The 24,934-nt window shown below is 62.4% G+C and overlaps 1 protein-coding gene across 3 annotated transcripts; it reads left to right on the forward strand.

Annotated features, from left to right (window-relative positions):
* The first annotated feature begins 22 nt into the window (after positions 1-22).
* SCRIB (scribbled planar cell polarity protein) lies at positions 23-24,380 on the forward strand. 3 transcript variants are annotated; one of them, XM_011938051.1, is made up of 37 exons: positions 23-182; positions 1,269-1,386; positions 1,491-1,569; positions 1,660-1,749; positions 1,860-1,916; positions 2,012-2,075; positions 2,284-2,358; positions 2,427-2,571; positions 3,012-3,130; positions 4,043-4,242; positions 4,314-4,480; positions 4,570-4,700; positions 4,782-4,907; positions 5,659-5,826; positions 6,354-6,773; positions 7,734-7,796; positions 8,317-8,406; positions 8,837-8,914; positions 9,872-10,195; positions 10,293-10,373; positions 10,465-10,740; positions 11,180-11,290; positions 11,394-11,687; positions 11,784-11,972; positions 19,876-19,986; positions 20,068-20,124; positions 20,285-20,359; positions 21,382-21,444; positions 22,225-22,332; positions 22,441-22,600; positions 22,673-22,823; positions 22,903-23,088; positions 23,179-23,321; positions 23,398-23,435; positions 23,566-23,640; positions 23,865-23,916; positions 23,997-24,375. In XM_011938051.1, exons 1-37 carry the CDS (start codon positions 24-26, stop codon positions 24,140-24,142), a joined length of 4,989 nt encoding a protein of 1,662 aa, XP_011793441.1. In that variant the 5' UTR covers position 23; the 3' UTR covers positions 24,143-24,375. The 3 variants fall into 3 exon arrangements, with proteins under 3 accessions (XP_011793441.1, XP_011793442.1, XP_011793443.1); XM_011938052.1 differs by lacking the exon at positions 23,566-23,640 and having other exon boundaries at positions 23,997-24,380; XM_011938053.1 differs by lacking the exons at positions 23-182; positions 23,566-23,640 and adding an exon at positions 208-541.
* The last annotated feature ends 554 nt before the right edge of the window (positions 24,381-24,934 follow it).

Genomic DNA, 24,934 nt, shown 5'->3' on the forward strand with positions numbered 1-24,934 from the left:
AGCCCGCGCCGCCCACCCGCACCATGCTCAAGTGCATCCCGCTGTGGCGCTGCAACCGGCACGTGGAGTCGGTGGACAAGCGGCACTGCTCGCTGCAGGCCGTACCCGAGGAGATCTACCGCTACAGCCGCAGCCTGGAGGAGCTGCTGCTCGACGCCAATCAGCTGCGCGAGCTGCCCAAGGTGAGCGGCTGCCCGCACCTGGTTCCGCCGGTGGCAGAATCTGCCCGGGCGAGCCACCGCAGCCTCCAGCCGGCCCTGCTGGTTTGCACTGGCCAGGTCCCCACCCCAGCCAGCCCCACCCTCCTCTCCCAGCCGCCCTCGCTGGCGCAGGTGGCAGCGGTCATCAGGTGCTTGCCTGGGGATAGCGATTGTCACCGAGCCTGGAGGAGGAGCCTGAGAATGAAACCCATGGGGATTTGGGGGGGTCGATGGGATTAGGGTGGAACTTCGATTCAGGTGACTGATGAGCAGTACTAGCTTGTTGGGCTGTTCTGGAGGTGGGGTCCAGGCCTCCTCTCCTTTTCTTCCTGGATGCAGGGGTGAGTGGGGGAGTTCTTCTGATGTGGCCTTCGCACTCAGATCTGCTCGCTGTCCTTCTTTGCTCTTGCTTCTCATGGTCAGTTGCTCTCCTAAGGCTGCTCCGAGAAAGGAGGCTGGAGAAAACAGATTAAGAAGTATCTCTTTTCTGGAGATGGGGTGCTGAGTGGGCAATACCTAGGGGTTGGGTGTCCCAAAGAATGTGACCCTGCTTTGGCCCTGGCAGTGACAGCTCGGTCCTCCGTGGCCACCTGCAGGCTTTGCGCATAGCACCGTACCTGTGGTACTCTACTGTTTTTGTTATCGTTTTTGGGGGGAGCATTTACTGAGTTTCTGCTGTAGAACCAGGCCAGGCTTGTTATTGGGATGCAGTAGCAGAGACCAGTGTGAGCCCCTGGAGGGTGGCAGAAGTGGTTTAGGGCCTGGGTGGGCCCTGAGATAAGACACAGTGCAGGGGATTGGAGTCTTGTCTGGTCACCAGCAGGTGCTTTCTCAGAGCAGAGGCTGGTGTGAAGAGTGGAGGGAGGTGGACAAAGTGGGCATGTGCACCGTGTGTTTCTTTGTTTTTCTTGCCACAAATGGGGTGTCATGGTTAGACCCTAAGATCCTGTGTGACCTGGAGCAGGCAGAGGCCTCGGGACCCTTGGCTTGTGAAACCCACATGTCCAGGAGCTCTTCTCTGCTCTGGAGTGGCCTCTGCCACAGAGTCCGTGTCCTCCCTGCCCACAGCCCTTTTTCCGGCTGCTGAACTTGCGCAAGCTGGGCCTGAGCGACAACGAGATCCAGCGGTTACCTCCCGAGGTGGCCAACTTCATGCAGCTGGTGGAGCTGGACGTGTCCCGGAACGGTGGGGAGCCTGGGCAGGGGCTGGGTGGAGTCTGGGGAGCGTCTGCTGGGGCTGCAGACGCCCTGCAGGCCGTGGCATCTGTCCACTGTGATCCTCTGTAACAGATATCCCTGAGATCCCAGAGAGCATCAAATTCTGCAAAGCTCTGGAGATCGCGGACTTCAGCGGGAACCCCCTTTCCAGGTGGGTGGCAGCCTGTGGTGGGGTCGGTAGGGGCTGTGGATCCACAGATGTGGTCTGGTTGTCTGACAGCCTCTGCTTCCTCCCATCCAGGCTCCCCGATGGCTTCACTCAGCTGCGCAGCCTGGCTCACCTGGCCCTGAATGATGTGTCCTTGCAGGCACTGCCCGGGGATGTGGGCAAGTGAGTGCCCTCGCACGTGGAGTCAGGGTGGGGTGGGGGGCTTGGATTGGCCCTGCCCCTGCCACCACTGCCTGCCTTTCTCGTGCCTCAGCTCTTGGTGTCTCTTTTAGCCTCGCCAACCTGGTGACCCTGGAGCTCCGGGAGAACCTGCTCAAGTCCCTGCCAGCGTGAGTGTGACGGGCATTCTCCCAACCGCCAGGGCAGGGCCACAGCCTAGGGACCAGGGCTGCACGGCCCCACCCCCACCTTGCTTTCTCTGCAGGTCCCTGTCTTTTCTGGTCAAGCTGGAACAGCTGGATCTGGGAGGCAACGACCTGGAAGTGCTGGTGCGCAGAGGCCTGACAGGGCGGAGACCGGAGGGCGGGCCACGAGAAGCAAGGGCAAAGAAAGGGGGACAGCGAGCAGATCCAACAGCAAGGGGCACATCAGGAGGGCAGGCGGGGGGAGCTGCGCGTGGGGCCATGTAGTCTCCTGGGCATGGCACAGCAGGAGGCCCTGCCCTGCAGTCACTATTCTCTCTGTTCCTTCTTGCAGCCGGACACCCTGGGGGCTCTGCCTAATCTTCGGGAGCTGTGGCTTGACCGGAACCAGCTGTCAGCACTGCCCCCGGTGAGTCAGGGCGGGGCTGGCCCCCTGCTTCGTGCCCATCCACACTCTGACTCTCCGCCTACCTGCAGGAGCTTGGGAACCTGCGGCGTCTGGTGTGCCTGGACGTGTCGGAAAACCGGCTGGAGGAGCTGCCTGCTGAGCTCGGCGGGCTGGTGCTGCTCACTGACCTGCTGCTGTCCCAGAACCTGCTGCGGCGGCTGCCCGACGGCATCGGTTAGTGCATCTGGGGGTGCCCGGGTGGGGCACACAGAGCCTGGCCCTGGGAGGAGCATGGGGCGTCGGGGCTGTGTGTGGTATGGAACACAGGAGGATCCTGAGTCTGCCCAGGCTCTGGGAGCTGTCCCGGAGGAGAGGAGGGGAGGTGGGACCCTGGGGCAGCCCCGAAGGCTGAGGAGGCAGCTGGTGGTGCTGGAGGGGGCGGTGGAGCCTGTGAGGGCAGCAGGGTGGGCAGCGTCACTGGGGCCTGGTGTTTTCTCAGAGGAGGTTGGGTCAGGCTGTGGGGGCAAGGTAGGTAGGTAGGGTCCTCCCGAAGTACGGCGGCGGCAAGAGGGGCTGGGGGCCTTGCTGTTTGCCTTGAGAGCGCCTTTAGCCAAGTGGGTAAGGCACGTCTGGGACCTGTGCTCAGCCATGTCACCCTGTCTCCCCGGTGCCAGGTCAGCTGAAGCAGCTGTCCATCCTAAAGGTAGACCAGAACCGGCTGTGTGAGGTGACCGAGGCCATCGGGGACTGTGAGAACCTCTCAGAGCTGATCCTCACGGAGAACCTGCTGATGGTAGGGTCTGGCTCGGGAGGCAGAAAGGATGGGGCCGTCGGGCGTGTGGAACAAGGGCGGGGCATCAGCCTGTGTGCGCTGCTGGGGGGTGCTGGTGGCAGCCTGACTCGTGGAGCCACTCGGGAAGGGCCCTTCTCCTGTCAGAGCGGGAGCATGCTGGCCAGAGGTGAGGCGGGGCAGTGAGGCCAGGGCAGGCGCCTTTGCCTTTTACTGTGGAGAATCCAGGTCTTGTCTTTTCCGGCACGTGTTGTAACACCGTGGAGTGGTTGCAGAAGAGGCAGGGATAGGAACTGATTTGCCTATAGGGAAGACAGGTGGGGAGCAGGCTGCTCCCCAGGGGCATCTACCTGCCCCTCATGAAGCAAGGCAAGCTGAGGTCCCGGGCCGGGGCTCAGGACGATGGTGCTGCCATCCCCAGGCTGGAAAACAGGAGCTAGCCGTGGGTAGGGTGTTCATGGGAGTTTCCATGGGGGCATCCTCATTGAGGAGAGGGAGAAAGGGATTCTGGGGTTCAGGGCCCTAGGAAGGGGCTGGCCCTGAGCAGGCTGGAACTGGGGGCCTGGGGCGCCCTAGGGATGACAGAGCAGACCAGTGGGGCACCAGACAGGCTCACAGGGTGTAGCCTCGCAGGTAGTCCAGGGAGCCCATGGGAGAGGGCCAGGGATGACTGGGGGGATGTTTTGGTGGTGGGGACTGAAGGCTGAGGTCAGTGGCCAGAGCTTGGGGAGCAGAGGGCATGGAGTGGGCTGGAGACAGCCTCTATGGTCGGGTCCCTGTTCAAGTCTCCAAGGGCTGCGAGGGACCCTGGCTGGAGCTGACCTGGAGTGTCTGTGCCCTCCCCCCAGGGGCTGTCATCTCCTTCCTACCCCTAGCAAGCCCTTAAGCATCCTCTGACCTCCTCTTCCCGGCCAGGCCCTGCCGCGCTCCCTGGGAAAGCTGACGAAGCTGACCAACCTCAACGTGGACCGGAACCACCTGGAGACGCTGCCGCCGGAGATCGGGGGCTGCGCGGCACTCAGCGTGCTCTCCCTGAGGGACAACCGCCTGGCCGTCCTGCCGCCGGAGCTGGCCCACACGGCCGAGCTGCACGTGCTGGATGTGGCAGGGAACCGGTGAGTGCCAGCCTTGCCCCGCAGGCCAGACTGTGGCCCCAACGCCTGCTGACTGCCCGCCTGGCCCGCAGGCTGCAGAGTCTGCCGTTCGCGCTCACCCACCTCAACCTCAAGGCCCTGTGGCTGGCAGAGAACCAGGCGCAGCCCATGCTGCGGTTCCAGACAGAGGATGACGCCCGGACTGGCGAGAAGGTGCTCACCTGCTACTTGCTGCCCCAGCAGCCCCCATCCAGCCTCGGTAGGTTGTTGGCAACTGGTGTTTAGCGCAGGGTGGCCCTCAGGCAGGGCTCGGGGACCAGCCTGGGTCCTGACGCTCACCTGCTACAGAGGATGCTGGGCAGCAGGGGAGCCTCTCGGAGAGCTGGAGTGATGCCCCCCCGAGCCGCGTCAGCGTCATCCAGTTCCTGGAGGCCCCCACAGGTGATGAGGATGCTGAGGAAGCTGCAGCCGAGAAGCGGGTATGAGGGTGGGGAGCTGAGGGGTGAACCTCTGCCTGATCCCTGCCCTGTGGCTGCTGCTCACCCCTGTCCCCACCGCAGGGCCTGCAGCGCCGGGCCACACCTCACCCCAGCGAGCTCAAGGTGATGAAGAGGAGCATCGAGGGGCGGCGGAGCGAGGCCTGTCCTTGCCAGCCAGACCCTGGGTCGCCCTTGCCTGCGGAGGAGGTGGGCATGGAGCCACGGCAACCTGACGGGCCACTGCCCTCGGGAGCTGTGGTGGTCCGGTCCATCCTGGAAGTGGGGCTTTAAGGGCCAGGGCAGCACGGAGAAGGAACAAGAGATGAGGCCGATGACAGGGTTCAGGGACGTGGAGCTGCAGGGCCGGTTGGGTGAAAGGTACCGAGGTGGACATGCAGGTTGTGCAGGGCGGGTCTGTGGGGCTGGAGTATGGGGAGAACCAGAGGTGGGTTGCCCTGGGAGCACAGGGAATGAGGTTTGTTTGTTGGGAAGGGCCTCTGGTGGAACCGGCCAGGGTATCATCGGCACCTGGGAAGGGGTTTGGGGCTGGGACAGAGCAGGCCTGACTCTGCTCTCACAGCTGTGACATGCACGCTGTGAGTTCCTGGGTGCAGCCAAACCAGTCATCTGGGCTGGGGTAGGGTATGTGGGGCTAGCCGCACATGGGAGGGGAGGCGGCTCATATCGGGCTGGGATGCTTCTGGGAACTTGTGTGGTCCTTGTTCGTTTTAGAAAAGGCTTTCATTGGGCTGGGCTGTGGAACCATGGCTTTGCCCACCCAAGGCTTTGGAGGCGTGTGGCTTCCTGGCAGGCTGGGACAGGGAGCAGCTGTGAGGGTGTGAGCCTATTAACAGTGCCTGGTCAGGGCAGTGGGAAGCTGAGGGAAGGACTGCCACGTGAGGGGCATCCCAGGTGGCCAGCCTGTGAGTCGGGAGCCTGACCCCACTTCCTGCCGCAGGAGAAGCGGCTGAGTGCCGAGTCTGGCCTGAGTGAAGACTCTCGCCCGTCTGCCAGCACGGTCTCTGAGGCTGAGCCCGAGGGCCCATTGGCTGAGGCACAGGGTGGAAGCCAGCAGGAAGCCACGACCGCTGGTGGGGAGGAAGACGCCGAAGAGGACTATGAGGAGGTATGGATTGGCAGGAAGGGGGCAGGAGGCTGGACCTGCTGGGTGGGCGCTGCCTCCCCTGCAGGGCCTCAGCTGGGGTCAGTTTTGGTGCAGGCAGTGGCTGGGCCCTGCTGATGCTTCGGGGAGCTGCCCTGTACAGAGTGGCTGCAGGTGGTGCAGGGCCGTGCTGTGGGGGTGCCCTGGAGAGCTGCCACCCTAGGTGGGGTGAGGGTCTGCCCTGACAGCTCGGCTCACGGACCCTACCTCCACCCTGGACTCCCTTCTGAATCCCTGTGGTCTCCCTGGTGTCAGGCCTTGGTGCACCCCTTCGTTTCCATCTGGGGCGCCGTGTGTCTCCAGGATGAGCCCCTGGCCCTCTGCCTTTCTCAGGGCTGAGACACGTGCCCCTCACTGGTCAGTTAATGCTGAGTCCTTGTGTGGCAGGGAGCCTTTCAGAGCCCTTGTCTGTGGCCACACTGCTTAGCAGGGCCTTCCTGTGGAAGCACAGCCACAGAACTGGGGCCACCCTCACCCTTGTGTCTGCATAGCCTGCAGTGCATTTTGCGGAGGACGCACTGCTGCCCGGGGATGACCGGGAGAGCGAGGAGGGGCAGCCTGAGGCCCCCTGGACCCTGCCGGGCGGGAGGCAGCGGCTCATCCGCAAGGACACGCCTCACTACAAAAAGCACTTCAAGATCTCCAAGCTGCCCCAGCCGGAGGCCGTTGTGGCTCTGCTGCAGGGCATGCAGCCCGATGGGGAGGGCCCTGTGGCTCCCGGGGGCTGGCACAATGGCCCCCACACACCCTGGGCTCCTCGGGCCCAGAAGGAGGAGGAGGAGGAGGAGGAAGAGGGTAGTCCTCGGGAGGAGGAGGAAGAGGAAGAGGAGGAAAACAGGGCTGAAGAGGAGGAGGCCAGCACTGAGGAGGAGGACAAGGAGGGGCCCGTGGCTTCTGCGCCCTCTGTCAAGGTGGGTGTCAGCCTCACCCCTGCCTGACCCAAATTCCCCTGGCCCTTCTGGGCACCCAGGGCTGCGGTAGGGGCAGGGCTGAGGCCTGACCCACTGGCCCCTGGCCACCCGGAGAAGATGGTGGACACGTTGTGAGAGTCGGCATCGCGGCCACTCTCACCAGACCCCGGGCCTGCCCTGGCGTTGGTCTCAGTCTGTGCCTGGGGGCCAGGCCTGCCCTGGCATTGGTCTCGGTCCGTGCTTGGGGCCCAGGCCTGCCCTGGTGTTGGTCTCAGTGCCAGAGGCTGCTCTGCTGGCCAGTATTTGCCCGACCTGCTGGCGGGCACAGAGTTCACAGAAACCAAGCGTGGCTGCCCACCGTTTGTGGGCCTCCGGGACCTGTCTGCACATGTAGTGGTCCGAGGGCAGGGTCTGTTCCTCTCCTAAGATCCCTGGGCTCTCCTGGGATCCTCCCTGCATTAGGCACTGGCTGCAGGCCTGAGGCGCTGACGGCTCTGTTCTGCCTTGTCGGGCCCTCCTGAGGTGCCACACAGGCCTTTGGGGCGCCAGTGTGTCCCTCCCTGGCCCTCAAGTCTCCTCTCTCCATGGCTCACAAAGAGTCTCACCTGCTGTCTGGGCAAACTCAGATGCCGGGGGAGTCCCTGGGTCCCACTCTCCTTGCGCTTGAAGACACCCCGAGCCTGAGTGTGGGCCAATGGCATAATAGCCGCGGGGGCCTGGAGGGGCCACAGCACGGACAGCCAGGTGGGGCTCGGCTCAGCTCTGGAGCCCCTGGCAAGCCCTGCTTGTCCCCAGGTGTGCGGTGTCACGTTTCCAGGATGGAGGCGCCTGTGCCAGGGCAGTCGAGGGAGCTTGGTGTGGTCTCCTCTGTCCTTTCTGCTCGTGGCGGGGCTGGGTGAGGCGGTGGTGGCGGTCGTGGCGGTGGCTAACCTGCATGCCTCGCTGGTCCTGTCCTAACAGGGGGTGTCGTTTGACCAGGCCAATAACCTGCTGATAGAGCCTGCTCGCATTGAGGAGGAAGAGGTCTGTACTGCTCACTCTGCGCTCTGGCCGGGCCGCTGCTGGCCTTGCTTCCCGGGCTGTGGGCTCACGCCTCTCCCCGCCCCTGTTGCTCAAGCGCAGATCCCTCCCAAAAGAGCTCTCAGATCGAGCTGGGCTCCAGGATCAGGACACCTCCTGCCTGGGGCAGCCTGTCTTGGCAGGGGCAAGCAGAGAGGCTGGTCTGACTCCCGTCAGCCGCCTGTGGCACTCTGAGCCTTACCTGCCTGCAGAGGCGGTGCAGCCCTCACCCTCTGGAGGGTGGCAGGGGGGCCTCGGGCCTCCATCACCCAGAGGTGGGCAAGCCCCAGCCCACCACACTTCGCAGAGCAGTGCCCTCCTGCTGGGGTCTTGGGGCTTCTGCAGCTGGTATCTGTGCTGGCCCTGGCTGGTGAGTGGTATGAGGCCCCATTCAGCTGCCCAGGGTAAAGCCAGAAATAGCGTCTGAGAGCATAGGCAGCCGCACTGCGGCCCTCCCTGGACGCCCCGTTTGTTCTGTTTCCAGCTGGCCCTCACCATCCTGCGGCAGACTGGGGGCCTGGGCATCAGCATTGCGGGCGGCAAGGGCTCCACACCCTATAAGGGGGACGACGAGGTGAGCACTGCCTAGGAGGGCCTTTGCACTGCCACCGGCCCGTCCCCTCCATAGTTCACACCAGCGGCACACAGGCCCCTTGCCCTGAAAACACTCTCACACTCCGGGGACACGGGCTGGCCCAGGGCACCAGCTGTCGTGGGATCCCAAAGTCCAAGGGCAACCTGAAGGTGCCTGGGTCTGTCCTCTCTTCGCAGCCCCTCTTCTCTCACCAGGTGCCTGTGTACCAGACGTGGGGCCATGGGCCCTTTCTCGGGGTTGACCTGCTCCTTCCCTGGCACTCAGGATCCCACAGTGGCCAGAGCGCAGTCCTGCTGGCCAGGGCTAGGGGCTGCTGGGAGTGGGTCTTCCCCTCCTGGGTCTTCTGCGGAAGGGGCAGGACCACGGGCCCCTCTCCCTGGCTCCTGCCAAGCTCGTGTCTGTGCCCTAGGGCATATTCATCTCTCGGGTGTCCGAGGAAGGCCCTGCGGCCCGGGCTGGAGTCCGCGTGGGTGACAAGCTCTTGGAGGTGAGTCGGGAACCTCTCAGCCCCGAGTGGCAGCTGTGCCCTCTGGAGGTACACGGTCCCTGGTATTAGGGTGCTTGGCTGTCTCCTCCCGGCCTCCCCCAGAGTTCCAAGCACAGGACACTTGAGACTTCTGGGTGAAGCCACAGAACCTGTAAACCCAGGAGAGTAGGAGCCGCCTGGGCCTCCGTTGTCACCCTGGCTCCCATCTGGTGCCCTGGTCGCTCATCTTTGTTCCTTGGGTACAGGTGTGTGTTTCTACCAGTGGGTAGGGCAGCAGCTGCACTGGGCACAGCAGCCTTCACAGGAGGGGCCGCTCCTGGGCTGACCAAGAGGGGTCAGGCTGCTGGCAGGTCTGGTGGGGTTGGGACCCTGTATGGGGGCCCTGGAGCCCCCGCCTGGGCACCTGGCTGTCCAGCCTGGGCATGGGCATCAGGGGGCTCTAGAGAGGTGTGCGCCCTTCTTGTAGGGACACACTGAGGACAGGCGAGGGCCCTGGAGCCCAGCCAGGAGGCGTCTGCCCAGGGCTCAGATGCTGCATCTGCTGCTCAGCTCTTCTAAGCTTTGCATGGGAACTCCTGTTCCTGGGTGTTGGGTGGGGGTGGGGGTCAGTAACCCAGTGATCTCAGGTGTATATGGGACTGCTCAGATGGGGAGGAGGTATCCAGGAACAGGGCCACGTGTGGCCTGGCCGTGGGGGCATCTGCCTGCCTCCCGTGGCCAATCTGTGTCCTGGCCCTTGGGCTGCCCACACCAGGTTTCTGAGGACCTAGTAGGGCAGGGGTCAGTGGTGCCCACAAGGAACCTTGTGGGTGAAGGTCTAGGGTGTCGGAGCCTGGGGCCTTTCCCCTTGCCCTGTGCTTCAGTCTCCCCCTCCTGAAGGGAGCGTCTGCAGCCCCCAGCGTGTGGCTGTAGGTGGCTGCCATGGGTCCTGACATGCACGTGGCCTCTGGCCCGCAGGTGAATGGCGTGGCTCTCCAGGGCGCCGAGCACCATGAGGCCGTGGAGGCGCTCAGGGGGGCCGGCACTGCCGTGCAGATGCGAGTGTGGCGGGAGCGCATGGTGGAGCCTGAGAACGCGGTCACCATCACGCCTCTGCGACCTGAGGACGACTACAGCCCCCGGGAGCGGCGGGGAGGGGGGCTGCGCCTGCCCCTGCTCCCAGCTGAGAGCCCTGGGCCCCTCCGTCAGCGCCACGTGGCCTGCCTGGCACGCAGCGAGAGGGGGCTGGGCTTCAGCATTGCTGGCGGGAAAGGCTCCACGCCATACCGGGCTGGTGATGCGGTGAGGCCGGGGCTCAGGGCCAGGGAGGGCTGCTCCAGAGTTGGCAGCCGCACCCCAGCCTCACCGGCAGCCCTTCCTCCTCCACGCTCCCCTGCAGGGCATCTTCATCTCCCGCATTGCCGAGGGCGGTGCTGCTCACCGTGCGGGCACACTGCAGGTTGGCGACCGCGTCCTCTCTGTGAGTGGGGATAGGGCCCCACCCTGCCCCACCCTGCGCCCTCGGTCCCATCCTACCCGTGGGCCTCCCTGATGCGGGCATGCTCCCACAGATTAATGGAGTGGACGTGACTGAGGCCAGGCATGACCACGCCGTCTCCCTGCTGACTGCTGCCTCCCCCACCATCGCCCTGCTGCTGGAGCGGGAGGCTGGGGGCCCTCTTCCTCCCAGTCCTCCGCCACATTCCTCCTCACTCCCCACCGCTGCTGTTGCCATCACCAGCACCACCACCACCAGCATAACCACTGCCACCCCCGGGGAGCCTGGGTTGCCGAGCCTGGCCCCCAGCCTGCTGGCCGCCACCTTGGAAGGGCCATACCCAGTGGAGGTGAGACACAAGCCCCCACCCAGGCACCCACCCAGCTTCAGCCGTGGGCACTGGCCCTCCCAGGACCTGCCCTCTTGCGGCCCTGCCGTCTCCTCCGGGTGGGAAGCCGGCCTGCTGGCCCTTTCCCCTGCAGCCTCTTGAGGCTGGGGCTCTTTCCCCTGCAGCCCCTCGAGGCCGGGGCTCTGCCCACAGCCAGATTCCTCTGTGTGGTCCCCTTGACACAGGCTCCTGGGCAGCCACACGGCCACAGTCAGCAAGGGTGTTGTCCTGATGCTGTGCCTGCCTGGACAGCAGAACACTGGTGGCGCAGAAACCCCCATGGGTACATCAGGGCAGCCCCCACCCACCATCCCCACGGACCAGGATGGACTCTTGGGAGCCTCCCACACCCTTTCCCTGTCCTGACCGAGGCCTGTCCTTGTCCCGCCCGTATCCCCAGGAGATCCGTCTGCCAAGAGCTGGGGGCCCTCTGGGGCTTAGCATTGTCGGAGGCTCCGACCATTCCAGCCACCCGTTTGGTGTGCAGGAGCCTGGTGTATTCATCTCCAAGGTAGGGCAGCCCACCCGGGCGGTTCTGTGAGAGGCGTACCCATCCCAGGTACCAGTGCAGGTCAGCGGCCTCAGCCACCAGCTGCCACCCTCCTCCCTGACAGGTGCTCCCGCGGGGCCTGGCCGCTCGCAGCGGCCTAAGGGTTGGGGACCGCATCCTGGCAGTGAACGGGCAAGACATGCGGGACGCCACGCACCAAGAAGCAGTCAGCGCCCTGCTCCGGCCGTGCCTGGAGCTATCGCTGCTGGTGCGGAGGGACCCGGCGCCCCCAGGCCTACGGGAGCTGTGCATCCAGAAGGCGCCCGGGGAGAGGCTGGGCATCAGCATCCGCGGGGGTGCCAGGGGCCACGCTGGCAACCCCCGCGACCCCACAGACGAGGGCATCTTCATCTCCAAGGTGAGCCACCCCACCCCCGCCCGCCCTGGGTCCCACCCCCGCCCGCCCTGCGTCCCACGCCACAACAGGTCCCTCCCATTCCACATCTCCCCACAGGTGAGCCCCACAGGGGCGGCCGGGCGCGACGGTCGGCTGCGTGTGGGTTTGCGGCTGCTGGAGGTGAACCAGCAGAGCCTGCTGGGCCTGACGCACGGCGAGGCGGTGCAGCTGCTGCGTGGTGTAGGCGACACGCTCACCGTGCTGGTCTGTGACGGCTTTGACGCCGGCTCCTCGGCAGCCCTGGAGGTCAGCCATCCCGCCTGGGAGCCAGGCCTCCCTCTGCCCAGCCCAAGGTGTTGTGAACTGCTGACACCTCTCAGGGCGGGCGACGGGTCCTCTGTGCCTCTGGGTCTGGGAGGTGCTCTGCGGCTCTGCATCAGCCGTGAGGGATAGGGAGCTGGGGGTAGGGCCCTCCTTTCCTTTCTGCTGAGCTCTGGCTAATCAAGCTGTCCGGAGGCCCGGTCCAAGCAGGATGAGGGACGTGAACGGATGGGGGGAGGGGCGTGAGTTTGGGGCACACTATGTGGTCTGGTCCTAAAAGAAGCAGCGGAGCCACTGGTGACTCCTGCAGAGTCCCACCAGGCTGCTAAGGGATGACTCCAAGCCCTGCCCAGAGCCCACCAGCCAGGCAGACTCCTCGGGACTCTGAGGGTCCCCGCTCCTGTGTCCAGTGGCACCTTTCTCCTCTCAGCCCGTCCCTGGGCCATGCCTGACTCCAGCGAGCCCCTCTGGTGACCCTTCAACAGAGAGCTCCCTCCCCAAGATCTCCTGCCCCACTGCTGGTCCGTCACTTCCTGGACTCCAGAGCAGAAGCCCAGACTGGGAGTTGGGATGTGAGGTGGGGCCCCAGGAGTCCTCCCTGCCAGCACGGCCTGAATCCTGGAAAAGCCTGGCCTCTCTCAGGGCGCTCCCATCTCCCTTCCGTCGTCTTCCCCATGCCGTCCCCGGGGGTCTGCAGCAGGCCTCAGTAGCGTCCAAGGGCTTTTCACCGGTACCCGGGTGTGCAGGCTGGCTTCCCACCCGAGTGGGCGGCAGGGCCACAAGACGGTGGGTCCTGGAGGGCCGGCACCCACAGCTGAAGCTGGGTGGATGCCTGGGCAGGGGCACGTGTCTTCACCTGGAGGGGCCACCTGCTCCTCCCAAAGGGTGTCCCTGCTGGTCACACAGGTCCACAGGGGGCCGGTGACTGTCACTTCTCCCCACCAGCATACATGGCTTCCTCTCCGTAACAGCCTCTGGGATGGGGCGGCCCCTCACATTGGTTCTGTCTTGCAAGGGATCTCTGGGATGGTGGCTTTCTGCCCGGCTGACAGCCACGGAGTGTGTCCTGACCCACAGCCAGTGTGGGGCCCCCTGCTGGGAAGTGCTTTCCTAGTTTTCGCTCCACAGCTGGACGCTGGACTTGGGGTGGGCTTGGGGCGGGCTTGGGGCGAGCTTGGGGCTGGGCTTGGGGCTGGCCCCGGACCGGCCGTCACCCACCTCCCCTCCTGTCCTTGAGGGAGTCCTGGTGGTTTCTGGGGAAGGATTTATCTGAGGACTCAAGCCCTGGACCATCTGGTTCTCAGAAAGGGCCTTGCCTTGTATTTACTTATTTTAAGCGGATGTCTAAACATGTTTTATTTGATACATTTACTCATGAAGTTTTTGTTAGAGAAAGAGAGAGCACGCGCACCCTTGGGGAAGAGTGAGGTATGCAGAAGGCAGGGCTAGCGCTGTGTCTGCAGCCGGCATGCGTCCACGTGCGGCACTGCCGTCCGCCACAGGCTTCCTTGCATCTGGCCAGGTCCTGCACGAGCCTGCCATGACACACCGGAGGGGCAGGGGTCTCAGATCTCACACTCTGGCCTGCGACAGACAGAGCCACCACACCCTCCCTGGTGTTGGGGGCAGATACCATTTCTGCTGTGTTGGGCAGGCCAGGGGCCTCGAGCAGTGGGGCTGAGAGCTGCGATCCAGCTCCCCTTCCCTATCACGGCTGCCTCTTTCCCGCATCTGTCTGCTGTCCGCCCCAGCACTGCCTCTTTCCCGCGTCCGTCCGTCTTCCCGGGCGCTCGCTGTCCGCCCCAGCGCTGCCCGTGCCCTCGGTCATTGTCCTGGCTCCCGTCCAGCGCCCTGGTTACTCATCTTGGTTCTGTGGGTACAGGTGTGTTTTTCTCCAGTTCTTGCTTATGTTTTTCTTTGAAAAATGGCATCTTTTGAGTTACAAAAATCTAAATTTTTAAATTAAGTCTTCTGACTCTTTTATGACTTCCAGATTCTGGTTTTTCCCTTGGGAAGATCTTCCCTACTGCAAGATTACAAAAACATTGTCCAGTTTTCTTCTAGTATTTCTGGAAGTTTAAACAACATACAGCTCCGTGGTCCACCTGGAATTGCTTTGATGAGGTCTCGCTTGTCACCTAGGCTGGAGTGTGGTGGCACAATCACAGCTCACTGCAGCTTCCACCTCCCATACTCAAGCCATGTCCCCTCGCCCAGCCCTGGAATTGCTTTGCAAGTAACTGGATGCGTAGCTGTCCCCGCAGTATTGATCGAATAGTCAGTCTGTCGCTTCCCCAGTGGTTTGGGGGAAATGTGGCCTCATTGTGTTTAGTTCCTGTGGGCTCCAAGCTCTGTTTCTGGACGTGGTCCCAGGGAGTTGTGAGCTGCTTCTGGGCCACACGTTCACATGCCTCACTTTGTAGCAGGTCTCATACCTAATCCTCATCAGCAAAGTCACCCATTCCTTTTTCTTGTCTTGAAAAGTTTCTGTGGTCATGTGTTTTCTCTTACAAATGAACTTGCCAAGTTCCGTGCAAAAGCCGACTGGAATTCTGGGATTTCACGTGCATGTATGTAGATACACATTTTGAGAAAGGGCCTCACTCTGTCTGTCGCCCAGGCTGGAGTAGTGGCGCGGTCGCTGCTCACTGCAGGCTCAACCTGCCGGGCTCAAGCGATCCTCCCCCCTCAGCTTCCCAAGTAGCTGGGACTACAGCCGCACCACCACACCTGGCTCATCGTTTTCTGTAGAGACGGGCTTTTGCCATGTTACCTAGGCTGTCTTGAACTCCTGGGCTCCAATGACCTGCCTCCCTGACCTCCCAAAGTGCTGGGGTTCCAGGCGTGAGCCCTGCGCCAGCCTTGGGGTGACCTTTATGTTGAGTTTTTCTCTAGGGTGTCCCCAGCTGGCTCTTGCTTTCTGGTAATTCTCATAAATCCTCACCTGGATTTGTAAGTCGGCTTCACCTTGTGGCAGAAGCCTGGTCACCCTTCCCACCTCGGGCCTCTCCTGCTTCCCCTCTGCAGAGCCTCTGGTCCTGTGGAGGAGCGGCTTGCTCTAGGGGACTTCGATCTTGTAGTGTGATGTTTGCTGTAGACTCTTAAAACAGTTTTTAAATTGATTGGGGCGGGGGGGGGTTACTGTTTCTGTTTATAACCTGTAAGAATTATAATCTGAAGCGGGTGTTGAGTTTTCTCAAGTCCTCTTATCTGCTAAGTAGGGTTTGTTCGGCCCACGGAGGTTTCATCAGCAGGCTTGGGGCTTGAGAGAGAGGAGCGGGTTTCACACATCAGGAGTCCACGCCATGTCTAGCTTCTTGGCTTCCCACAAAAAGCTCAGCAGACGTGGCGCGGCCAGGCCTGTGCTCCCACAGGACCTTCTGTTTCCGAATCCAGAGCATGGGCGTGGGGGGGCCTCAATGGGTGACCCTTCCCCATTTTTCTTAGGCCACTGGACTCATCTGTGTGTGTCCGCCTGGCCCTGTGGGCATCGGTTTGCCTGTTGGGTTCTGTAACTTTCTTCTCACGGTGCAAGCCCATCTTGGCATTGGCTCAGGAGTGCCTGCACGTCCCCAGCACTCTGGAGCAGTGGCCCATGTTTGGTTGTCAGAGCTTAAGTCTCCTGCATTCTAGTATTGTGCATTTTTGGGGGTCATGTATAGTTCATCTAAGCCTGGCTCTCACTTGCTGTCGGGCCTTGGGTGGCGCTTGACTTTACTCCTCAGTCTCCTCGTCTGTACAATGGGTCACCCACAGTGCCTGCTTCTCGGGGTCGAGAGGATTGATTCAGTAAAGACCTGCCTCGCCATGGTCGGCGCCAAGACCCCTGCGCAGACCTAGGTGGCTGTGCGCTGTCTGAGGGGATTTGTCCGCTACCCCGCGTGTGTGGCATGAGGATGCAAGTCCTCTCCCACTGGGCCCCCTCCTTTGCAGTCACCTCCCCCTCGGCCCTGCTGTCCGTGGCCTCTTCCTCCTGGTCTTGCTGACCAGGGTCCTGTGTGTCGATGGTCTTTTCAGAGCCAGCTTCTGAATACTGATCAGGACCACCTCTCCCTTGTCATCATCACCATTACAAATAAAACTTCAGAAGAGACTGCCCTTTCTTTTGGCATTTCCTCGATTTCCGCTCTCAGGAAGAATCCTTCAGTCTTTCCCACTGCATCTCCGGCTTTTAACATTTCTGTAGATCTGTCTATAGAGAAGAGATCACTAGCTCTGTTTCTGTCCTGACGTGAGCTCCTGCAGGAAAGACCTAGGAAGATCAAATGCTTGGTTCTTCCCTTTTGTCAGTTTTTAGAATAACAGGCTGGGGCCCTGGAATCTTCCAAAGGTGGTTCCTGAGGTGTCTTTCTGTTTTTAGGGTTTTCGTGAACTCATGCGTCTTTGTTTTCCTGATGGGTTTCAACATAGCGTTCCCTTGATGTCCCTTGAACAGGCAACAAGGCCCTGCATCCCTGTGGCATGACCCTGTCATTCCTCAGCTGCTTCGACAAGGCATTCTTTGTATCGCCTGCCCCAGCCCTGGATTCCACCATTTTTGTGTGGGACCTGGCCCCTCTTGGCGGGAGCCGGGTGTAGAGCTCCTAGCCGTGGGACCTGGCCCCTTTCTGTGGGAGCCGGGTGTTGGGCTCCTAGCCGTGGGCCGGGTGTGCTCAGGACTCAGGCACTGCCTGTGGCCTCTGCAGCAGATGGAGACTGAGAGGTGGATGTTTTTAGAAAGAGAAAAAATCATGAGTTTGTACTGTTATGTTTAACTCATTTAAGATTACAGGGTTTTTACTAACTTCTGTGATTTTCTACTTTTTCTCATGAAATCTTTCCTTAATTTCAAAATTAGCTGAGTGTGGTGGCATGTGCCTGTAGTCCCAGCTACTCAGGAGGCTGAAACAGGAGGATCACTTGAGCCCAGGAATTTGAGTCCAGCCTGGGCAAGACAGACTCTAAAAAACAAAAGCAGCACCACCAGTGGTACGACAGAGAGCAGGAGCGTGGAGAGGGGCTGAGTTCCCGGCGGCTGCTTCCTGACGGTTCGCCCTGCTGGGACGTGCAGTCGCATCCTGTGTTCTCAGCCACTTGAGATCATTCTGTGGTTTTGCTACCAACTTGATACACAGTTGGGCTGATTCATTTCAGCTTTTAGGGTGACTTTTTAAAAATCTTTTTTTTTTTTTTTTTTTTTTTTTGAGACAGTCTCACTCTGTTGCCCAGGCTGGAGTGCAGTGGCATGATCTCGGCGCATTGCAACCTCCACCTCCCGGGTTCAAGCAGTTCTCCTGCCTCAGCCTCCCAAGTAGCTGGGATTACAGGCGTCTGCCACCACAAAAAATCTGTTTCTTAATCGTGTAAATCTTCACATGGTTCCAAAGCTGAAATTATATAGAGTCACTTCAGAAGACCAGCCTCCATCTCTCTGTTCCGAGGCCACCATCTTTTTCATTTTGGTTTATTCTGCCATTTCTTTCTGAAAAATATAAGCACATACATAAATGAATTTTAAACTGAGAGAAAAGTTGCAAAAACAGGACAAAGAACCTGTGACACAGCCCTGTTCATGGCTCAGCCATTGCACGGGACGTGCTCCGTTGCGGGAGCCTCCCTCTAGTCTCCTTCAGGTGGAGTGTGCCTGTCTCTGCTGATTCCTCTGACCTTGATGCTTCTGGTGGGCATAGGCTCTCCCTGCTTCCGGCGGTGATTGCCCCCACGCCGGGTCTGATGCCCTCACAGGCTTCAGCGTGTGCATCTTGGCCGGGATTATCCCAGAGCTACCATGTGTCTCTGTGCCTCCCACCAGGGCTCACTGCTGATGCTCTGAACCGCGAGGTCAGCCGGGTTTCCCCCTGCAGTTACTCCTGCCCCTTGAAATCAGCAAGTGTGGGAGGTACTTTCAGAGCACTTAACAGGCTGTTTCTCATCCAGCTTCACCTGTGAGCCTCAGCACCTTGATGGTTCTGAGCAGGCCCCGAGGTGGTTGGCGACAGTCCTAACCCACCCACCACTCCCACACTCATCAAGCAGCTGCCTGCCACTGAGCTTTCCCTTTCTCCCAGTTTACGTGTGTCTGCTTACCTGTTCGCGTGGGCTCACAAGGGAGCCCATTTCATTAACAAGTGAGCTTCCATTTTATTTCATGGGCGACAGCCTTTTCCCATCGTAATTTATTTTGATGCTCAAATTGTCCCAGACTCAGCCCACAGAAGGGGCCTGAGGACCTGAGTCATTCTGATACGACCTCCCCCGTCTCCACACCTGCTCACCTTCTGCCTCCAGCCTCCAGGATGTGCTGGGCTTCTCTCCTTGCCCTGCCCCGCCCTGGAGTCGGCCATTTCTCTCAGAGCACTGGATCCTTCTAGTGGAGGGTGACACTTAGAAGCTGCACTCTGGCCCTGGACCTAGCGTTCCTGGGGCATCGTCTCAGGACCTCCCGGGGGCCAGAGCTAGGGGGTAAGGGGACATGCCAGTCATCCCCGAGGTTGTTCCTGGAATGAGAAGAGGATGCGCTCACCGTGGCTGTCAGAGTCAGCACCCTGGTCTGCCCTCTCTGTGTCTGAGCAGCTCTCTGACGAGAGAGGCCGGGCTGCCTGTGACCTCGCCTCCCACTCTGCCAGGCCCCCAGCCTCTCTCGGACCTGTCCAGTGGCTTTTCGACTTAAGTTATTTCAGAAACTGAGAAGACAGGCAGCTTGTTTGTTGTTTGTCCCCCTAGTTCTGTGAGAACCTGGAAGACATAGTTAAGTCTCCCCATATAACCGTGCTTTTATGACGCGCTCCTGTTTCTACTAGTCTTTGCTTTCTGTGTTTAGCTGCTTCCTTGTTGAGTGCTTACAGTTGATGATGATTGTGTCATCATTGTAAATAGCCTCTTCTGTGGTGACAGCATCCCTCTGCCTGCTTGACAGCTGTGACCTCACATCCTGTCTCCCCTGGCCTGAGCAACCCCTCTCTGTGCCTCCCGCGTGTCTGCCCGCCATCTCTTTGCCTTCCCCTGACTTACCATTTCACGTGTGTTTTTAACCAGCAACAGCATAGGGCTGGGTTTGTCCCTCACACTGAGAGCGCCTTGATTTCGCAGGGACCCCGTCCGTGATGAGGGTGATGAACAGTGCCTGTCTCCACTGTGCTGCCTCCTCGGCCTCTTCTGGCTGCTGCTGGCGGTGGGGGTTGAAGCAGTCCCATTGCCCCCCGTGGGCTTGGAAGTGAGCTCTTCCCATGGTTCCGTCTGCCCGTGTTAACGCCGGGCTCAGGATCCAAGTACATCTTGTGTCCAGCCAGAAGCCCCTGCCTGTCCTGGTCCTGTCTCCTTGGCCCTCCTCTGCCCTGCCTGAGCTCCCTGGGCGCCTTTCCTTTCTAGACTCCCCTCCACCCTGCCAGTCACTGGCTTGGGATAGGTCACTGAGCTCTGTAGAGTGCAGAGCTGGCCAGGCCTCCTGCATGGTGTCCTTTGTTCCAGAATCCCTGCCCAGTACTCACGCTGGGGTCTGGAGCCAGCCTTGCCACCTGAGGGGGCCACTCTGTGCCATCAGTTCCAGCATCCACTACTCACGCCCCTCCTTCCCCCATCTTGGTGGCTGTCAGTTCTTCCTGGGGGTGACTTTACATAGTCAGCAAAGTGGCAGGCATCATGCAACTTCACAGTCTCGCCTAGTGCAGACATGGCCACGTCCACGGCAGCCCCGTGAGCTGTGATGGGGACGGACCGGGGACAGTACCGCAGCATCCTGGGGGGTCCAGCAGACCGCCCTCCGAGGCGACCCGGCCATGCGGTCAGCCCCGCCGAGGGATGCAGCTCCTGTGTTCAATGTTGCTGGCTCTTCTGGGCTGGGGCCCCATCGGGCCCCAGAGGTGGGACCCCGGGCTGCAGTCCCCACTTCTCAGCCACACCCTCTTCTCAGGTGTCCCCCGGTGTCATTGCCAACCCCTTTGCGGCAGGCGTCAGCCACCGGAACAGCCTGGAGAGCATCTCTTCCATCGAGCGGGAGCTGAGCCCCGAGGGCCCAGGCAAGGTCAGAGGTGCCCGCAGCTGGCAGCCCCCGGGCCAGGGAGCCCGAGGCCGCTGGTGCCTGACGGGTCTGCTCTGCTCACAGGAGAAGGAGCCGCCTGGACAGACCCTGCGCTGGGGGCCCGAGGCCACAGAAGCCACGGTGAGTGTGGTTGTCCCTCCTCCTCCCATCAGGGCACTGGAGTGGGGTGCACATTGCCTGTGGGGTGCTGGGTAGTAACCCCCAGGACCCCCTCTCGTGCCCTGTGCTGGCCGGTGCCGCCGTGGAGCTGCTCCTAGTGCTGTGTCCACTCTGCCCCCAGGGTCGGGGTCTGCAGCCCCTGAAGCTGGACTACCGTGCCCTGGCTGCCGTGCCCAGCGCTGGTGGCGTGCAGAGGGTCAGTGCCCAGTGTGCAGTGCCCCCCACCTCCGTCCTGTTGTCCTGTTCATCGGCCACCGCAGGACGAACGCCAGGGCCGTCGGGGAGGGAAGCTTTGGGCGGGGGCTGGGATGGGAGGAGGCCACGTCTGACCTGCAGGCTACCCCAGCCTGTCACGTGCATGTCACCCTCATTCTTGACCCAAGCCATGTTGGTGCTGCCCCGCCCACACCCTGAGCTGCGGATGGGTGGCATAGGCCGAGGCGCTTCCTGTACTCACCGAGCAGGCCGGGGTGGCAGTGTGAGCGCTTCACCTGCTGGCTGGAGGCGGAGGCTCCTGGGGGATTGGGCAGGCACACGGCACCAAGGGGAGGACGGGCTGGAGCAGCTGGAGGGGCAGGTGCTGGGGACAGGCAGGAGGATATGCAGGCCCTTCCCTCCCCTTAAAGATACAAATAACCCTCCCGGAGGGTGTGCCCCGCCAGCCCCACCCAATGTGAGTGACTGAGGGATGGGCTCCGCCAGACCCTTGCCCAAGCGGTGGAGTGGTAGTGAGGGGCCAGGCAGGGGCTCTTGGGACCCGACCCTGCCTCCTCTGGCCATGGACTACGCTGAGAGGGAGGCTCCCAGGAGGCCCTTCATCCTCATGAACAACAGCACAGCCATGGGGGCAGCGGTCAGGGTGCCACTTGAACCCTGAGGGCCTCACACCACAAGTAGGGGCTCCCCACCGGCATCTCTGTCCCCGGCCCCTCCCCTGAGCCCTCCCCGTCCTCCTCCGGCTGTCCTGTCTGCTCACATCTCTCCTGCAAAGCTCCAGCCAGCACACTGCCGTGGAGACAGCAGCTGCCCAGCCCAGGCCCCCGCATCCTGTGGGGACGGGGACAAGCCCCTCCTTGCTGACCAAGTGTCTGGGGCGTCGCCTGGGCTATAGTCAGGTTGGGGAACTGAAGAACTTCTGTGCCTTCCAGGCCCCCCAGTCCCTCCTGCTCCGGGGCCACAGCCCTGCCCAGCCTCACCCCACCCACTGCCTACTTCCAGGTACCGTCTGGAGCAGCTGGAGCGAAGATGGCCGAAGCCCCCTGCTCCCCTAGTGGCCAGCAGGTGAGTGTCCCCAAGTTAACGGGCGCACCCCATGGCGGGTGGAGGGCAGAGCAGATGGCTGCTGTGCACAGGGCCCCTCTTCCAAGGACAGGGTCGGGGCTGTCGCGGGGTGCCATTGACTCTGGTCTTCCCTCTGCTACCATGGGGCCTCCTGTGTGAGGACAGCCAGGGACGCTTTCCTGGCCAGAACTGCCTGGCGATGGGGTGGGGGGCCTGAGCGTGCTGTTCTTGGAGGGGCTTAAGCTCCTGAGACCCCGGTCAGTGTCTTGGGCCCAATGCCTCCCAGGGCCCACCTGCCGCACCCCTGCCTGCCTTTTGTCTGGGAGTCCTTGCCCCCCCACTATTGGCACTTCCCCAACACACTGCCATGTGAGGGTGGAGGTAGCAGCACCCATGAGACCCAGCTCAGCCCCTCACAGGCAAGATGTCAGCCCCACCCAGGTTCTCTCTCTCTCTCTCTCTCTCTCTCTCTCTCTCTCTCCTCTCTGATCCTGCTCTCCTCCGCCCCCACCACTGCCACCTGCCTTTTTTTAGACAAAACCAGGGGTGATCCAGTCATTGGCTCAGGCGTGGCCAAGGGGGTCCCCAGCCCTCAGGGGCAGAGGTTGTCCCCACTCCGTGAGTGCTCTGTCCCATGGGTGGGGGTGGCAGAGCCTCCTTCCCCCGCAGGATGGTGGGTGGGGATCAAAGGCAGGCAGTGGGGACAGCCGGTGGCGAGTTGAGCACAGCTGCAGCCCTGACAGCTGCCCCAGCGTAGCTCACAGGAGCCCCACCCCCCAGCCGCCTTCCCCGCCTTCCCCGGATGAGCTGCCCGCCAATGTGAAGCAGGCCTACAGGGCCTTCGCGGCCGTGCCCACTTCTCACCCTCCTGAGGACGCCCTCGCCCAGGTGTGTGGGAGCAGCACCCATCTCTGCTGCGCATGGTTGGGGTGGGTGCTCAGGGGCCCCCGTGTCCCGGAGGAATGCCAGCCAAACCTCAAGGTCTGCTCCCCCCAGCCCCCCACGCCTGGACCTGCAGCCTCCCCCGAGCAACTGTCCTTCCGGGAGCGGCAGAAGTACTTTGAGCTGGAGGTGCGCGTGCCCCAAGCTGAGGGCCCTCCTAAGCGTGTGTCCCTGGTGGGTGCTGACGACCTGCGGAAGATGCAGGAGGAGGAAGGTGAGGGGCATGGAAGTGGGGTGGGGGCTGGGTCTAGGCTGGCCCGGCCTGACCCACCCTGCCCTCTGGCAGCCAGAAAACTACAGCAGAAGAGAGCTCAGATGCTGCGGGACGTGGCAGAGGCTGGGGCCGAAGCGAGGCTCGCCCTGGACGGGGAGGCGCTGGGCGAGGAGGAGCAGGAGGATGAGGAGCCACCCTGGGCCGGCCCGAGCCCCTCCTCAAGGTGAGCACCTGCCCACCAGATGCCCGCGACTCACCCCACGTGCCCCACACACACACAGCACGTTCTGTCCCTTCCCCAGGCAGAGCCCAGCGTCCCCCCCACCTCTGGGAGGCGGCGCCCCGGTCCGGACGGCCAAAGCTGAGCGGCGCCACCAGGAACGGCTGCGCGTGCAGAGTCCGGAGCCACCAGCACCCGAGCGTGCCCTGTCCCCTGCCGAACGCCGGGCCCTGGAGGCTGAGAAGCGTGCACTGTGGAGGGCAGCCAGGTAAGCCCCTGCCTGGGGTCCCCACCCCGCCCTGCCGCCTTGCCCTGCTCCTGCCCTGAGTCACCCCTGCCCGCTCGCTGTTCTCTGCAGGATGAAGTCGCTGGAACAGGACGCTCTCCGAGCACAGATGGTCCTCAGCAGGTCCCAGGAGGGCCGGGGCACGCGGGGGCCCCTGGAGCGACTGGCCGAGGCCCCTTCCCCTGCGCCCACCCCATCGCCCACCCCTTTGGAAGGTCCGTGGGTAAGGGCAGGTGGGGGGGTCAGCCTGCTGCTTGGGCTGCTTCCAACGCCCGCTTCTTGTCCCCCTAGACCTCGGCCCCCAGACCAGCACCTCCCCGGGACGCCTGGTGAGGAGCCGGTGGCTATGCCCTCCCTTCACCCCCGAGGCATGGGGGGGTCTGGCCTGCCCGCACCCCCCTGGCCCTCACCCCCTCTTCCTCTCACTCTCTGCCTCTCCCCTCACGCTGTCCTTTCAAGCCCTTGTCTGGAAAGAAGTTTGACTACAGGGCCTTTGCAGCCCTGCCTTCTTCCAGACCTGTCTATGACATCCAGGTACCTGGCCTCCAGGCCTCTGCATGCCTGCCACCCCGTCCGTGCCTGCCACCGCCTCCATCCGCTCCCGCAGGGCTCCCCGCGTTCTGCCGTGGCCCTGCTTCTCCATCCCCCTCCCCCCTTCAGCCGGGCTCTGTGGGCCTCAGGGCTGGGAGCCCACACATCCATGTGGGTGGTTTGGGGCAGGGCTGGCACCAGCCTGATCAACACTCTCCCCATCACAGTCGCCGGACTTTGCTGAGGAGTTGAGGTCCCTGGAACCATCTCCCAGCCCTGGTGAGTTGGGGCCGGGCTGGGGTGAACTCCCAGGAGCCCAGCTGCCCTCAGCTCACTGCCCGCCTGTCCCTGCCCGCCAGGCCCGCAGGAAGAGGATGGAGAAGTGGCTCTGGTGCTTCTGGGCAGGCCCGCACCTGGCGCTGTGGGCCCTGAAGATGTGGCGCTCTGCAGCAGCCGTCGCCCCGTAAGGCCTGGGCGCCGTGGCCTGGGCCCTGTGCCCTCCTAGAGGAGCAGGCGCCTCCCCCAGACTTGGGGTGGGGGCCCTGCCAGCTCCAGCACCACCCTTGCCGGAGTCTTTTAACCTGGGGGTTAGCATTTTAAAGAGACCCCGCAGGAATTCTGGCCTCTGACTAACTGCCCCACCCCAGCCGAGACCTCGGCGAGACTGTAACTAGTGATGTTTGTACAACCAAAGACTCTATTTTGCGGTTTAAGGAGAATAAAGTTGACTACATTTTACCTCCCGTCTGCCTGTCCACCCCCCACCCACTAGCACAGACCCCTCCTGCCCTCCCAGGCCAGGCTGAGTTCCGAGGGCTGCACCCTCCCCTCCCTCCCCCGTCTCCCGTCGCCTCACTGCGCACAGGTTGGGCCGGGCCGGCTATCCCCAGCAGGCCCTCCCCCAAGTGCCTGCAAACCTGTGTCTGCCAGCCGGGGCTCGGGACTGCCAGGGCCCTGGACTCTCACACGCCGCCGCTGCCCCTCATGCACACAGCACAGATGCCGCACCGCGCCCCGGGGCACACGCTTTATTGGGGCTAGCACTAGAGGCCTGTGCCCGGCAGCTGCACATGCACCGGGAGCAGCACCTGCTGCTGCTCGGCTGGCGGCCACTGGGCCTTGGTGACGAAAAAGAGGCGGAAGTGCTCCAGGCGCTGCTCCTGGAACTGCGTGGGGCTATACTCTGGCCCATCCGTGGGCCGCAGCAGCGACAGGTACCTCTCCTGCTCCAGCAGGCCGCGGCTCAGCAGCGCCTGCGCCAGGCCAGGCTGCACCGCCTCCAGCTGCCGCTGCACGG

This window comes from Colobus angolensis, unplaced genomic scaffold, assembly GCF_000951035.1.
Source record: "Colobus angolensis palliatus isolate OR3802 unplaced genomic scaffold, Cang.pa_1.0 Scaffold17, whole genome shotgun sequence".
Classification (NCBI taxonomy): domain Eukaryota; kingdom Metazoa; phylum Chordata; class Mammalia; order Primates; family Cercopithecidae; genus Colobus; species Colobus angolensis.